The sequence below is a fragment of the Drosophila hydei genome, unplaced genomic scaffold (assembly GCF_003285905.1).
Source record: "Drosophila hydei strain 15085-1641.00,03,60 unplaced genomic scaffold, DhydRS2 tig00000333-arrow-arrow-pilon, whole genome shotgun sequence".
Lineage (NCBI taxonomy): Eukaryota > Metazoa > Arthropoda > Insecta > Diptera > Drosophilidae > Drosophila > Drosophila hydei.
In genome coordinates, this window is record NW_022045711.1 from 419859 (window position 1) to 437375 (window position 17517).

At 40.3% G+C, this 17517-nt stretch overlaps 1 protein-coding gene across 8 annotated transcripts in view; it reads right to left on the reverse strand.

Annotated features, from left to right (window-relative positions):
• The window catches only part of LOC111602433 (probable Ras GTPase-activating protein), a 58513-nt gene that overhangs the window by 35878 nt on the left and 5118 nt on the right, over positions 1–17517 (reverse strand). For 4 of the 8 annotated variants that reach the window (XM_023319489.2, XM_023319483.2, XM_023319486.2 and 1 more), the window contains exons 2-4: positions 7988–8103; positions 7161–7193; positions 6797–6983 (exon numbers count right to left, since the gene is read on the reverse strand). In XM_023319489.2, the coding sequence (XP_023175257.2) occupies positions 6797–6983; positions 7161–7193; positions 7988–8103 (336 nt within the window). The remainder of the gene's footprint in view (positions 1–6796; positions 6984–7160; positions 7194–7987; positions 8104–17517) is intronic. The other 4 variants (XM_023319490.2, XM_023319484.2, XM_023319488.2 and 1 more) reach the window with 1 other exon arrangement.

A 17517-nucleotide genomic window follows, 5' to 3' on the forward strand; every position in this document is an offset into this window, starting at 1 on the left:
GAAACAAAACGCATGTGTACAATTTTGCACCTTCAGTGAAAAAAATTTGATATGATTCTAAATCAATATTTTGTCCACAGGCCCTTATTAGCTATTACATTTTTTATTCAGTTTGGCATACTCTCGACCAACTTTTCTATGGTTTCCTTTGGAACTCGGTTCCACTTCAGTTCTACGCGCTTCCAAAGATCGTCTAGGTTGGATGGCATTGATTGATATTGCCCGAGCCGTCGCTTCACGATTGACCACAGGTTCTCAATCGGATTGAGTTCGGGACTTTTAGCTGGCCACTCCATCAGCATAAAATCTTGGTTTTGTAACCATTCGCGGACAGTTTTGGCAGTGTGCGTCGGATCCCCATCTTGATGAAAAATGATTTCCTTTACGGGGTATGCACACTTGTCCAGAAAATTGGGTAGACAGGTTTTCAAAATATTTAGATGGTCTTCTTTTAACATTATACCATCAATTTTATGCAATGGTCCAATGTGCCACCAAGTAAAGCATCCCCAAACTTTGACATTGCCTCCTCCATGCTAAACGGTTTGCTTCACATGGTGTTTTTGAAGCTTTTCCCCGGACCTGTGCCAATAGTATTGCGTGCCATTTGATTGAAAACGGTTGAACTTGGATTCATCCGACCAGATAAAACGTTTCCAATCATCTACAGTCCAGTTCTTGTGTTCCCGGGCGAATTTCAATCGACCCTTGACATTCTTCTCGGATAGAGCTGGTTTATTTTGTTTCACACTTGCCCCATATCCAACCTTAGCTAGTGCTCTTCTAGCCACCCGCCGACTCACGTCTTTCCCTATGTCCATAGATGCCTTCTTCGGTGTTAGGAACTTATCAGTTCCCATTAGTCTGGCGTCAGAGTCCTTTAAGAGTCGTTTGCGGCCTTTAATAGTGTTTTTGGATGTACCATTGCGTCTTTTCTGGACTTCGGACACCGCTGAATGAAAAATATTAAGCTGATCTGAAGTACTACGAGTCGAACAGCCACTTTCAGTTAGGCTAATAATACTATTTTCGACATCTGACGAACGCTTCTTCATTTTTTCGCGGTACTTTGTAGACTAATTGCTAAAATTAAAAAATCTACTTCAAATAATAAGAAACACGTGGATTTCTGGATCATAATAGTGTAGAATGCATTAATAAAACATATAAGGGTAAAACTGCATGTGTATTGCCTATAAGAGAATTAAGAAATCAAACCAAAGTAAAAATATCGGAAGGTGCAAAATTGTACACATGCGTTTTGTTTCAGTTTTCTTCGTTTGAATATTTTACTGATTATTTTTTGTTTTTGTTATATACGGCAATTTGTTAAGAATTAAATACATATTATTGGAAAAAAAACTTTTTTTTGATTTGCTTCATTCCTTTGGAAGTTATCGACTCACAAAGTTGAAAGTGTCAACTATGGAAACACTTTTGCTCCCTACTGTATATGTATATTCTGATATGCGAAAAGTAGGTTTAAACTGATTTTCTATTTATCATCGGAAATACCCTGGATATGTCGGATTTATTTCAGCTTCGCAAATAAGGCATCTTTTATTCGAGCAGCATTTCCGTTTCCATTATAAATGTTTACTAAATGTTTCACATGCCAAATATTCCATTTGCCGAAACTATTTTTAGATCTTACACAAAGGCTCACATATAAAGTGAATATTTCTTATTTCTTTTTGTCGCCTGTACCAACTGGACTGCTGCTCAATGGCGCGTGTATTGTCATTTACGAATTCGCCATTGTTGTCGTTTGTCGGGTGGACCGCTCTTCCATCAGTTCGCACAGCGCTCTGTCTCTCTCTCTCTCTCGCTCACACACCCACCCTCTTCGCCTGTCTACTATTGTGCCCAATGTGCTGGCATGCGTGACGACGATACAAACAAATTTCCTGACAGACAGCGCAGCTCAAGAGAGAGAGAAAGAGAGCGGGAGAGCAGGGGAGAGGCAGACACACGCTTTTGATATGATCGGCAACACATCAATCGCGATCAGTCGTTCGACCTGTAAAGACGTGAATTCGAACAGCCTTCGCTTAAGCTCTACTGCTGCAGAGTTCTAAAAATAGAACTTTGCGGTGCATTCTTCAACGCAACAGCAACAAAAACCGCACACGCAGCGTTTTCTTATCGCTTGCTTCCGCGTAACTCAATTGCTTTAATTGCAATTTACGAAATTTCGTCGCTTGGCGCGAGTGCGCCTGCACTCAAAAGCACAATCCGCGATGACATCTAATGTCAATAACCTCGCTACAGCTGTAAAGGTAAATGCAGAAATGCAAGCCCAGCTTAACGTTGTGATGGCAAATAGGCAAGCCTCCATCATGCCAATAAACTCAAAAATAGATATCGCCTCCGTGCAAGGCATCACTAACAACAAAAACACGAAACGTAAACAGCCAAATTCACCAAAAACCATCAAGAAAAGGCTCATCTTCGACGAACCAAGCACCAGCAATGCAGCATTAATATCAGAAAATCGATTTTCACTGCTCGTAGAAGAAGATGAAGACTACAGCGAATCACCTGTAGCTCCAGAAGCCCCAGTATTGACCGACCAGCAAACTACACCGAAACCTCGTCCGCCCCCCATATGGTGTCCAAACATCAAGTCTGTGGCCCTACTTCAACAGATAATAGATAAAGTAATTGATGCTAAATCATACGTAATTAAGCCAAAGAAGAATAACATAGGTGTATTAACCCAATGCAGTGAGGACTATCGCAGAGTTATAGACCACTTTACTAAGCTGGAATTGGAGTTCCACTGCTACCAGCTTAAGGAGGACAAACCATATAGAGTCGTGTTCAAAGGGCTTCACTCCAGCACTGATACAACACTAATTAAAAAGGAATTGGAAACCAAAGGCCACACAATTACAAATGTGCACAACCCACTGAGCCGTATGGACAAAACACCGCTAAATATATTTTTTGTTGACGTGGCTCAGGCCCCCAACAACAAAGAAATTTTGGACATTCGAGTTGTCTGCAGGCAACGCTGCACAGTGGAACTGCCAAGAAGATACAACGACCTGACACAATGCCATCGCTGTCAAGAATTTGGACACACACAACGCTACTGCCACAAAGCTCCCAGATGTGTGCGTTGCGCCGGGAAACACGCATCCAAAGACTGCACCCGCGAAAAGGACCAGGCACCAACTTGTGTGCACTGTGAGTTACAGCACCCAGCCAACTATAAGGGCTGCCAAGTATACAAGCGGTTGCGCAAATTGCAATCCCCAGCACAAAAAAGGAGTCCCACACAAACACCGTCTACGGGTCCGAGTACTGCTTCCGAAATTACAAGGCCCCGGAGCATTACCCAAGCCACGAGCTTTGCAACGCCTATTAGTGGTGTTTCTTACGCACAGGCCGCTAGAGGTGGACCGTCAAATAAGAATACCACAAGTGACACTTTGTTCACTGAAATGCTTCAGCAACAACAACGTCAGTTTGACGCAATTAATGCCGAGCTCAAAGCGATGCGAGAAGTACAATCCCAACAAGCAACCATGCTAAACAGTTTAATGGCCATCATAACCAAGCTTGCCTACAAATAATGGCTTTACGTGTGGGTATCTGGAACGCCAATGGCCTGAGAAACAAGACTCAGGAACTGGCTGCGTTTCTCTCACAAGAAAACATAGATATAATGTTAATAACAGAAACTCATGAGTGCCCCACTACACAAATTTTCGGATACGAACACTATCAGGCTCATGGTGAAGGAGCAAACTGCTTTGGTGGATCCTCAATCCTCATACGAGCAACAATACCGCATACACCTTTACTGCCAATTTGCAACGCAACAATGCAGGTCTCAGCCATCACCCTGCCTACGTCTATTGGAGCGATCGAAGTTGCGTCAATTTATCTTCCGCCAAACACTGGTCTGTGTGATCATCACATGGAACAGGTTCTAGGCCAAAGGTTGAATAAGACCCTCATCGGCGGCGACTGGAATGGATGGCACCCATTTTGGGGAAGCAATAGTGCGAATCGTCGCGGAGAAGTCATATTTGAGGCGATTCAAAACTTACAATTCAGCATATTGGCGACTGGAGCCCCCACCCGTTACCCAATTAATGGACACAGGCCCTCGGCAATCGACTTCGCTGTCTACAAAGGCATCTGTGACCGGCAATTGACCATTGAAGAATCCTTGGACCTATCCTCTGACCACCTGCCACTAATAGTCACAATCCACGCGCAGCCACAGCCCTTGCCCATTAGGAAACAACTACTGCCAGCAGGATCAGATTTAGGAGTCTTTAGGCGCGAGCTCCATTACTCTTTGCACATAGAAATGGAACTTAACACTCCTGAAGACGTGGACTACGCAGCAAACAAACTGCAGGAAGAAATAGTCAAAGCTGCGCACCAAGCCGCCCCACCATCTTGCCAAACAAGACAACAGTCTCCGTACAACATCCCCCTCACCTTGGAGGCCCAACACCTACTAATACACAAAAGATGGGCCAGGAGACGCTGGTTAAGATTACGCACGCCTGATGCCAAATCCATGTACAACGAAGCCACGAGGCATCTTAAAGCTGCTCTCGCCCTGCTTCAAAAGAGGTGTATCAGCGATGCGCTGGTACGAGCTGAATCGCCCACTGACGCAGAGTTTCAATTATGGAAATTTACAAGAAAGCTCAAACGGCAGCCAATACGACGTCATCCCATTCGGAGCATTTCTGGTTCCTGGCACATTGGAGACGAAGCTCAAGCTGAGGCTTTTGCAAACCACCTTCAAGACCAATTCACGCCGGTGATTACCGCAGAGGCCTCAGAAATCGAAGCAACAGAAGACATCGTTCTCTCGCCCCTCCCAGCTGAAGACCAGATAACTGGATGTACAAAAGAAGAGGTTCTTGAACACATCAGAAGAGTGAAGGCAAAAAAATCCCCTGGATATGATCTAATAAACGGCAGAGTCCTTAGAGCACTGCCTGACTCCACCATAGACTACATAACTATGGTGTACAACGCCATGCTCCGCATCCGGCACTTTCCAGCCTGCTGGAAGCGCGCCGTGATTGTGATGATTCCTAAGCCTGGCAAACCCGTGGGAGAAATTGAGTCGTACAGACCAATTAGCCTGTTGCCAGTACTCTCCAAAATATTCGAAAGAATATTTCTGGAACGAGTACTGACACATCTGGGACGCCAGGAGGCCATTCCAAACCATCAGTTTGGCTTCAGGAGACAGCATGGAACACCGGAACAGGTTCACAGAGTTGTGCACCATATCCTTGGAGCCTTTGAAGAAAAGATGTACTGCTCTGCCGTCTTTTTAGACATCAAACAGGCGTTTGATCGAGTTTGGCACCTGGGACTGCTGCAGAAAGTGAGGACCACCCTTCCAGCCCCATTTTTCGCGTTGCTATCCTCATACCTTATTGGAAGAACCTTCCAAGTGTCAAGGGGGCAAACAGTATCCTTGACTAGACCAATTATGGCTGGAGTACCACAGGGTAGTGTTCTAGGCCCAACACTTTATACTTTATTCACAGGAGATATGCCAACTCCCGAGCCAAATATAGGAAGTACAGATGCAGTACTCATAGCGACCTATGCAGATGACACCGCCATCTTATCACGTCACGTATCTGCGCAAGAAGCTTCAGACTCACTACAAAAATATCTGGACTCTTTCGGACGCTGGGCAAAACGGTGGTGTATCACCATTAATGCACAAAAGTCTGTACATACTACCTTCGCCACTAGAAGAGGAGATTGCCCAAGCGTTGCATTGGGGCCCACTATTCCCAAAGCCTCAAAAGTAAAGTACCTTGGTATCACTCTTGACAGAAGGCTGACTTTTAAAGCGCACATAAGTCAAGTAACCTCAAAATGCAAAAGCAAGCTAAAAACCCTCGACTGGATGCTGAGAGCTTCAAGCAAGTTGTCTTACAGCAGCAAGGCCGCCATCTACAAGGCAATAGTTGTCCCAACCTTCGTATATGGTATCTCTCTATGGGGCTCCTCGGCGAAGACTACAAGGAACAAAATTCAGACCCTGCAGAATAAAGCACTACGCAGATGGACTGGAGCCAGCTGGTTTGTAAGAAACTCAGTCTTACATAGGGATTTAGCAATTCCCACAGTTGCTGAACTCATTGGGCGACACAGTTCAAGATACGCGGACAGACTTGCAGCGCATCCTAACCATCTCGCAAGCAACCTGGCTATAAACAACAATAGGCGAAGACTGAAGAGATTGCATCCTCTAGACAATATTAGAACTAATTAAGATAGTAGCTACAAGTGCAGAATAATTGGCATATCTGCCCTCCCATTAGTTAAGGTTTAGAGCTAAATGCGCTATAGAGTCTAAGACAATAAGCTGCAACAAAATAAAGAAATAAAAACGAAAAAAAAAAAAAAAAAAAAAAAAAAAAAAAGATCGGCAACAACGACGATTGCACTCGTCGGTCAATACAATTAAGAGCTGCGACTAATGGAAAAGGTCAGCACGACTGGTCACACTTAACACTTTACAAGCACCCCCACCCCAATTTACCCCTTTTCACACTCGCTCACGCAGTGAACAGAGTATATTGAGTTTGTACAATTTCTGGCCAAATTTGAATTATTTACTCAGGTGTAAATAAAGTGTTATGTAGGTACGCCGCTTGGTTAAGGGCAAATTATTAAAAATCGTGGACCTCCTCTACAGATAGAGCTACAAATTGTGGTCTGCCCATGCAGTTGCTTTTGGACGAGTATTATGCAGTCGTGTGTTTAAAAAATAGGCATTGCTAACACTCACCTAGATCATTGTAGAGCGTTGTATTCAGCACAATATCGTTGAGGCCGGTCATGCCGGTGCCGAGGCAGGTGTCGGAATCCTCGTTCTCCTCCGCCAGCGTGGGCGGACCATCCCACAGGGCTTTGGCGGGTCGACGGGCACGATCCAATCGCACGCGTGGTATATCCTCATAGCAGACATCGCCCAGCTAAACAAACAAAAAGAGAAAGAAAGCGAGAAAGGGAGAGAAAAAGAGAGAAAGAGAGAGAGAGAGAGAGAGAGAGAGTAAGCAGAGCAGTTAATTATATATAAGTTCATAGATAAAAAAGGTATATTAGCGTCTATCTTATATCTGGTTTTTTTTTATTTATCAAGCATTACGCACCTCCAGCTCCTTTTTAGGCGTAGCGGGAAATATCTACAAGTTAGTTGCGTTTAATGATCCATATTAGTGGGTGCAAGAATGTGGGGAAAAAGACATACAACAAATGCATAGAACACATATAGAAATGGGTGTTAGAGAAGTTATATTGTAATTGCAAATGTAAATTTATTAGAAGCATACATTACGATTAGGTAATAAGCAGTACTTGTTACTCGCTGTTCGTTAAGTGACTCTACTCGCTTCATGTTGCTAGTTCTTTTCACTACTCGCCACTCGTTTAACTATTTAATCGGTTTTAGTATTTTACTAGTAGCTGTTGTTCTATAAATGTAACTTGATATATATATGTATATATGTAACTCGTTAACAGTTACTCGTTACATTCACACGTCACTCGTTGCTCTTCTTCTTTTTAATGAATTGTTTATAGCTACTTGATTTTCTGTTATGTTTAATTAAGTATAGCAATTACCATATATACTACTTTCCACTTACTCGCCATTCCCAGGCTACTCGTTACTTCACTCTCGTTACTCCATTTTTAGCAGCCGTCGTTACTTAATTATGTTTCAATATTTTTAAGTTCATACTAATATTCAATTGCTACTATGCAATAGCTACTAGTTATATTATTAATCACTCTTAGTGTCTAGCTATTCACTAATGCTTTGCTAATTACCTCTAGTTAATATCTACTAGCAACATATCAATACTTAAGAGATGATTGCTAGCTAACAACACTTTCATTGCTTTTAATACTCGTTACTAGTTGTTAGTCGTCATACTCGAATCATTCTATTACACGGTACTCGTTACTCGTTACTCACCGAAATCTCCTCGCTGCAGTAGGCGGTAAATGTTTGATCGTCCTGCTGCAGCACACAGTACAGCGGGCCCCATGGTGGCAGCGGCTTTATTATGCGTGTCAGCTCACCCTCCGTTTCTAAAAGAAAAATTGGAAAACAAAAGGAAATATAAAAACAATTGTTTATAAGTTTGAACAGAGTATGAGTATAAAAAATAAATAATTTCAAGTTCACAAAATATTCTACAAATAAATCATTTACAATATTTACGTTGAGACTTTTATATTCGCGTACATGTTAGCGCCATCTAACGGCTATTGCTGACAACGCATGACAAAATTAAGGAAACGTTGCCTACTTTCAGGCAACACAGAATATTGCCGCGTACAATGCGCGCGCAGCGTCTAAAAAAGCGTATAAGAAGTACTAAAAAATGCCAAAAAGCACATAGAATTGGCAAGCTAAGCCCCCCACTCCACTTCAGCGCTGTCCACACACATTCGCATACTGCTGCTGCTGCTGCTGCTGCACGCATGCGTGTTGCTAATAAGTCAGCCGTTTGCCTGTTGCTGTGTGGAAAATTAGAAACACAAGAAGAAGAAAAAACGAAGAAATGAAGAAGACCGTTCGGCTCGCAGCTACAACAATGGGCAGGCAACCAACTTGAACTAAGTAACTGCTTATCCCACTCTCACCTCCTCTCGCACACTCTCCTTGCGCTAAGGCATTTGCCATGCCCGCATCTTATTCAATAATTCAATTCCATCGTCTCTATCTCTATCTCCGTCGCTCTGCCTGCGCTTCATGTTGCGTGGCCCCGCGAAATTCTCAAAGTTCGCTTCACTTCGTTTCTCCAACGTTCTTGACGACGGCTTCGACGTCGGCGTCAACGTATGCGATAACAATGTGAAGCGCTGCAACAGCAGCAGCAGCAACAACAACATGATAAATAATAATAAAACTTAAAAAAAGAAGAAATTCTTTTAATTTGTTGAAGTTGCGAGTTAAGCGAAAGGCACAGGTGAGCGGGGGAAGATGCTAAGACGAGGCGATCAAGAACAAAAGAACTGTGCGAAAGCTTATAAAACTGTAAATACCCTAACCTTGAATTCGTGTGCTATATACGCTGTTTAAATATCTGGACATATATATATTTATATATGTATATGTGTATATGTATATGAAGAAAAATACAATAACAGCTATGGTTACACTACGCATCTACGCCTATGTCTATGTACATATGGGTTCTATCAGCCAAGGCGCCCAAAGGCACCTAAGGGTATTAGCTAGATCATCAAAAACACAACAAAACAAAATTGAACCCAAACTTGAGCCAGAGCGTGGGGCAAGTACCTAAAACGCGTAGGCAGAGGCGTAAGCAGAAGAAATTGTGAGGGAGACAGAGGCAGAGGCAGAAGCAGCGGCGCTGGCAGAGGGAGAGGGGCAATGTCTATGCTCTTATTGCGCTATTATTTTTACATACTACAGCCACATTTCAACTGCTGCTGCTACTGCTGCTGCTGCTGCGGCCGGCGCCCGTCTGCCTATTTAACATAAATATTGTTTGTAATTGTGAGCTGGACGTCGACGTTGACGCGAGCAGCGGCGAAGTCGACGACGACGACGGCAGCGTTGCTCAGCAACTTTGCGTTAATTTTGAAACGTTCGTTGCTCGTGTTTAATTTTTTTTTTTTTATTTTTGCATAAGAATTTCTCGCTTTCGAGTTCAATGCACTTGAGTCAAAGCCAACTGAGCGGGCGAGCGAGAGAGCGAGAGCTTTGCAGTGGCTCTGCCAAGGGCGCTGCATCGAGGCAGCGAGGTGTGGCATTGCGATAGCCCACCTGCCCAACTGCACACCTGCCAGCCAACAGCTGTCAGTGACGTCATCACGCTTATCGATCAATTATCGATACTACATTGCACAACACTGGCCAAGCGGCTAATCGCATGCGCTGCGTGCGAATTTCAAGAATTTATGATCGTGCCAAAAGCAACAGAATTCTCATCAAGATGCTGATAAAGAGAGAGAGAGAGAGAGAGAAAGGGGGGGCTATGTATATGATAGAATGAGAAACAGAGAGAGAGAGAAGGTGAAAGAAAGACAGAGGCTACATGTATGTAATAGAGAGACGAAGGAGAGCCATGTAGAGCGAGAGAGAGAGAGAGATAGAGATAGATAGATAGAGAGAGAGAGAGAGAGATAGAGATAGAGAGAGATGAACGAGAGATATTAGATATATGATGATCTGTTGACGCGGCTTTTCTCTATTAACCGGAGTAGAGGAGGAGAGAGATGACCTAAAGGGAGCAAGACTGGGATCTGTTGAGTGTGTTAATAAAGAGTAGGGATAAAGAGAGAGTAAAATAACGATAACGACGAGTGAAAGATGGATAGAGAGAGAGAGAGAGAGAGAGTAAGAGATGAATAGAGAGAGAAAGAGTGAGAGATATTGTTGTGCTTTTAGGTGCAATAGTGAAAGAGAGAGACGAAGGGAAATATGGAGAGAGTGAGGCCGAGTGAGATAGTTAGAAGTTTAGGCTTTTATTTTCTTTTAAATATTTGTATGTTATATGTATAGAGAAAGAGAGAGAGTGAGAGACAGAGAGAGAGAAAGAGATTTCAAGAGTAGGATATGAAACTTGTTGTGTCTAATAAAAAGAGAGGGAAAGAGAGAGAGGTTAGGAAGCCTATTTCATAAAAGATGTTAATTTATATATATATATATATATATATATATATATATATATATAAATATATCTATATATCTGATATCTAGCATAGATTCATACAGGGTAGCAGCAGAGTCGTTGCAACGCAACCTGACGCACAGCCCAGACTCGTGTTTCACTTGAACTTCTTATGTAACTCGTCTTCGATATGTTTATTTTTATTCAGATATTATTTATAGAATTATTGCTGCTTTTGTCTTTATAAATCGCTTCTGTTTGCTTTTATCATTTACTAAAATTGTTCAATCAGATTCCACGGAAAGTCTACACAGATCCTAAGTCTGAATTGAACAACTTTTTAATATACGATAATTATAGTAATGCAATTAGTAATACTAATTATAACGCTGACGATAATGAAAGAAGCCTAAGCTTTTGCTAAGATCTTCTTGCTCCAGCTACTTCCATGAATTATTATGACTAATTAATCGATTATAAAATATATTCGGATTACTCAATAATATATATAGAGCAAATGGACTATATATATTGGATATCTGACTTGTTTTGTGGTTTCATTTGAATGCATCAAGTTGAATCAACACAGTTTGTTCAATTAAAACTTAGTCATATATTATTTATTAATGATCTTGAATATTAATTATAGTATATATCATTTTAGTGATATATACAAGCTATATATACACATATATATATACATTAAATACTAGAGATTGAAAATATGTAGTAGAAATTTTAGCTAATATTTAAATGTTTTTTAGATGGTCTTTAATTTAATATAAAAAAAGGAAAATATAATTTTTAGATTTGAGACGTTCCCAAGAGGCATATATATATGGTTTTTGGTGCATCGTTAGAGGATATCAACAGTCGTTCAATTTGGATTTTCTGAATGTTAAGGGCGTTGATATGTCCACTATATTCCCAGTTACCAGTTAGTTAATAAGAATTGGGGATTATTTTTAATTTATTTGAATTTACGAATGCAAATCGAAACTCATTTATCGCATACACTGGTAAAAATAGAGTAGTTGTTCCACGAAGAGTGAAAGAAAAATTAAGTTATTAAAATGAAACCAAAAAAAAATTAAAAACAAAAACAAAAACAAAAACAAAAACTTCGCCAATTAAAACTAATTTAAAATAATTTATGTGATGCGTCATTAATGCGTCTATGTGTGCGTGTGTGCGTGTGTGTGGGAGGGTGTGGCACGTCTTGCAGCTGATTGCATTCGGGAGTGGGGCGGGGCGAAATGTGTCTGACTGTTCAGTTATAGTGACGATCGACGCGCTCTGTTCTGCGGCGCGTTCTGTCTGTTCTTTTGGGCTAAGCTGTTTCCATTCGCCTTGTCGCAGCAAAACCAACAACAACAACAACAATCTGGAAAACTAGAGCAGTTCTGGCAAGCCGCAGACGAAATACCCTGACAGGAAAGGCAGGCAATTTAAGAGCTCAGGCCAGTCAGACAAAAATATTCACTTTCTAGATATTCATTTCAGCCTCTAGTCTGACTTACTATCCTATATATGTTTACAGTTATGCACCTTATGGTGCGCCACTTTTCAAGCTAATATGGAAACAAGCTACAAAGATATCACACAATGCCAAGTAAGCTTCGATTTATAAAATTTAAAGCGTGAAAAATTGAAACTAAAACTGGGCAAGGCTATTTATGATATTTTCTGAAAAGAATCGAATAAGTTGTGCCATCTGTTATACTGTGTGCTTAGCTATGATATCTGACAGAATAAACGTGCAATAGATATACAAATACAGTTAATACACATGCATAAATTGAGCCAATGGAGGCGAAAAATATAATAGCACCACGGTGACACTTTCCCATATTAAGTCGCATTTCAAATTTATTGAGTTCTTTTCTAAAAAATATTGTAAATTTGTTACTGTTGCTGTTTTTCTACTAAAAAGCAATAAAGCTCCATATAAAAGTTACTCAAAGCAACACATGCAACTTGCAGTGACTGAAGAAATGGCTTGGTGCCTGGGGCTGGGGCTGGTGCTATTTTATATTTCGCAGAAATAAACATATGTATAGGATATATATGCAGGGAGCATATGTGCTTACAGTGCATATCTATATAGCATATAGACACGCGTAGAGTATATAGTTGTCATGAACAATGTGGCATGCCGCTTGCTGTGTTAGGGCATTACAAATGTGTTTTACTTTTCTTTTCTCTTTGTCGTGGCAGGCGCCAACATGAGCAACGGCAACAGCAGCAACAATAATACGTAGGGCGACAACAATGGGAGCTGAGACGCGGCATCAGCTACTTCCGCATAGACAGCAGCAGCAGAGTAGCCCTACTCCCCCATCCCCATGTCTCTCTCTCTCTCACTCTCTGTGTGGGTGAAACTGAAAAACTGACAGATGAACAAGAGCAGAGCAGGCGCAGCTGAAGAGGAAGGGGTGGGTTGAGCTGGACTGGGTAGGGTGCAGGGAGCCAGCGGCTGCAGCTAAAGTTTATAGGCAAGCGCACTCTTCTTCTTCTGCTTCTTCGTTGCTTTTTGGGATTTGAGGCATATGCGTAGCAGCGCTTAAGCACAAACATGTGTATGCCTGATCACAAGCAGCGCCCTCGCCCTCGCCCTCGCCCACAGCACACACATAAACATGCAATCTAACACAAATAGTTGCGTAAATGCAACAACAGCAACAACAACAACAGCAACAACATCTTTTTTAATTAGGTTTATGGGAACTATGCGAAACGTAATGTGAAAAAGTGAAGCAAAAAATAAAGTCGAACAACAAACACAAGCAAATGCCGTCGCTCCCTCTCCGCCTCTCGCTCGGCCCCCTCCGTCTGTAGCTCTCGCGCAGCAGACACGCCCCTCGCCACGCCGAACAATGCAGAATTATAGCATAACTTGAATTTCGCATCATGTAATCAGCTGAAAGCCCGCAACTGAATCGCGCCGCATTTTATTTGTCAATTCATTTATAGATTTTTCTCTTTCAGAATACCCTGTAGTCATGGCGGCCATGACAGACTACAGCGTCAGCTTGCTACTCTCTGTTTAAGCTCTAGCATTGCGTTTACAGCTTCCATTCAGTCACTCTCCATGCTCGTTAAAGATATCGATAAAATATATCTATAGATATCGATAAAAATCGATTAAAGGTAACGAGATTTACCCATTGTATCTGTACATGTTTTATACTGAATCTCTTTGCTTAGGAGACAAATTCTTCAAATTAAGTTAAAGCAACATCTAAGCTCAGCGATGCCTTTGGGGTGACCAGATAAGCGCGATACGAAAGGAAATTGCAATGAAATATGAACAGTCTGAGATATTAGATTCTTTCTGGGCTTATAACGAGGCTTTATCCATGCCATTCAATATGGAATAGCAGATTACACTATTTTCGATAGCTTTGTTCAGTATATCAACTGTCTCCGAGAGGCAAGTAACCCGCCGAATCCTTCACAACTTCTAGCTCTGCTGAGCCGAAAGACGATCCATGATCAGAGGGCGAAGCGCATTGAATATTTCAACAGCTGAAAGTTATCGATGACTCCAACAGCTGCAGAGACACAGTTATCGGAACAGAGTATTCCACTTGTGGAGTCACTCAAATTATTATTTAGAAATTGCTTTAGGAGAACGAAATTTTAGATGATAATATTTATTACATTATTGCTTACTACAGGGTGTACAACAGGCTAATGAGAAGGTAAATCAATAGCTGCTCAATATGCTGTTATACATAATCGTATCTTACAGGGTATTCGCTTAGTCGTGCACTCTGAGTAGCTGGCATTGCTGACTATGGCTTGTTTGTATCTTAACGATTGCAAAATTCATCAGACTAAAGAAATGCACACACACACACTCACACACACACGCTCACACACACACATTCACACTCACATAATAACGGGGTTTTAATGTTTCAGCTTCTTCTTCGCCTCCGCCGTCTTCTTCTTCGTTGCCTTCATCTGGTTTTCAGGGCGTATACGCAACGCGCTTGTGTAATATATTTCTTAGAAGACACGCGAATTATTATTATTATTACCATTTTTTCTGTATCTATGTCTGTCCGTCCGTCCGTCTGTCTGTCTGTCTGTCTGTACATATTTGCATTGCCTATCTGTGGGAGATACTTAAAAGTTGCGCTGGCAAATATAACGCACATGGCATTAGCACACAAATTTATGCCAATTGGGCAATTAATTAAGACTGGGAAAACTGAGACTCCAGATACAAAAACAAAACAAGAATGTATAATTAAAGCAGGCGCAGAATAGAGTAGTCATCTACGATATACGAGCGATAGACGAGCGTTATCTACGATATATGAGACATAGAATATCGTTATCGACGATAGTTATCTATGATATGGCAATGATTGGGTAAAGTATTTACGATATATAACAGATATACGAGAGCTATCTACGATATATGACAGATAGATGAGAGTTATCTACGATATATGAAAAATACGATACGATATTTATGAGATAGGCGATAGTTATCTATGATAGGGGAACGATAAGCTAAAGTATTTAACATATATGACAGATCGATAAGAGTTATCTACGATATACGGAAGATAAGCAACATATATGCGATATATGCGAGAAATACGAGATTTATCTACGATAGAATATCATTATCTACGATATTGAGCAGATAGACAACAGTTATCTATGATAAGGTAAAGTATCACCGATATATGACAAATATATGAGAGTTATCTAAGATATAGGGAAGACATTTGAGACTTATTTACGATATATGACAGATATACGAGAATTCATTTCGATATATGAAAGACAGTTATTTGAGAGATAAATTACTTCTATACGATATATGGAAGATAGGGTATACGATAGGGTATATATACGATATACGAAAGTTATATACGATGTAGAAATACTAGAGCTATTTGCGATATATGAAATATAGAATTTAGTAATCTACGATATGTGAAAGATGGGCTAGAGCATTTAAGATATGTGACAGTTAGTTACAGTTGCGATATGCGGAAGATAGTATACAGATATCGAAGATATATGAAAGATAGACGAGAGTTATCCAACATATATAACAGACAGAATAGAGTTATCTAAGAGGATGAAACATTTAATGGAGTTTTCTATGGAAGATATAAATCATACGTAAATTAAGAATCGATCTAAGCTCTGCTATGAGAAGTCTGATCTGCAAATGCCCGTTCGTTATATAATCTTATGCCATCTCATTCTCATCTCAAATGGCATTTTCGGATTTGGATCAATGAAGTCAACAGTTCTCCACTTTGATCAAAGTAATCAAATACAAGTGCTTCAAAAGGTTTTCGTCATTCGGATTCTAAATCGGCTTAACAAAACTCGATTTACGCAAGATATAATTTTTATTTTATTCATAAGAATCTACAAATTCGAAGATTCGACATTTCGCGGACAGAACTTTTGATCAAAAAATTAAATAATTAATTTTTTTTTGTTGTCTTTTGTCTTTTGACAGAACAGTTAACAGTTCTTTGTATTTGGCCAAAGCATCAGCTGCGAGAGAAGAACAGATACAAAGCTGAGCTGAGCTTTTCTGTAAGATTTGTGTTTGCATAGAAACCTAATATCTGAAATATATCTTTGATGATTTGAGTTTCTGACAATGGAAACCGGTAAATCGGACTTCAATTTGTGTATTAGATTATTATTGTATTATTATGTATTATTATTGTATTATTATTGTATTATTATATTGTGTTATTATTATTATGCGATCTATGATCAGTAGATCTGTTGCTTTAGGATCGCTGCATAGAAAGATATATTATCTTTAGATTACCTCTGAAGCTTTTTATTTCGTTATGGATTGGACAAATTGTATAAGATTATGCCTTGTCTTTGCTGCTACTAAATCAATCAACTATATATTATATATATATATAATATTTTAACAATTTTCAGTCACTTAACTAAGATTAGCTCGATCTGATTTGAAATATTATTTTAATCATTATTCATTCAATACATTTTGCCTAATCATAAAGTGAAGCAAGTGAGTTGCATGGACTTTAAGTTCAATGAATGTACCTATATACCCATATACCTAAATACCTATATACCTATATACCTATATACCTCTATAGCTATACCCATATAGCTACATCTACATATATAGCCTTGACTGCAATTGGAACCATATCAAACTTGATTTGTTTACCCTATCTCTAGCATATCTTTGTATACGATCTGTATATATATATATATACATATGATTCTCTTCTATAATTCAAAGTATTGTTAGTTATCTTGTGGCTGGCTGCTTCTGTTGCTCTTTCTACTATTCCCATTAGTTTTGTTAGCTTTGATTACTTTTTTCCATTTTTAACTTGACTTTTGCTTGACTTTCAATTTTCATTTGATCTGCAGGTGTGTGACTGTGTGTGTGTGCACTTACTCGTATTACTTGGACCACTTCCCATGTGTTGCCCCCCCCCCCTTCCTGCCCCTCGCCTCATTGCATTGTGACTCCCCGTTCGCTAAGATATCTCGTTTGGCATATGGCGGCTATAATTTCATGCGTTCAACAGGTTTTGCGAATTTCCTTTTTCTTCATTTCTAAATGTAAGTTTTTTTTTGTTTTGTCATACTCTGCTTCTGTGATAAGGGGGTATATTCGCTCTTAGCTCTCTCTACATACATAGAAGTTGCACAAAAAGAGTTTTCTCCAGCCCTAATTCTACTTCCTATCATCATTATCAAGTGGTGATTATAGTGTATTCTGCAGTCGAGTGCACTGTGTAAAGCAGTTTTCATTGGAAAAACCTACGGTGCAGACGTTAGTCCAAGTCTCAGTTCGATTTGCCAAAAGGCAACA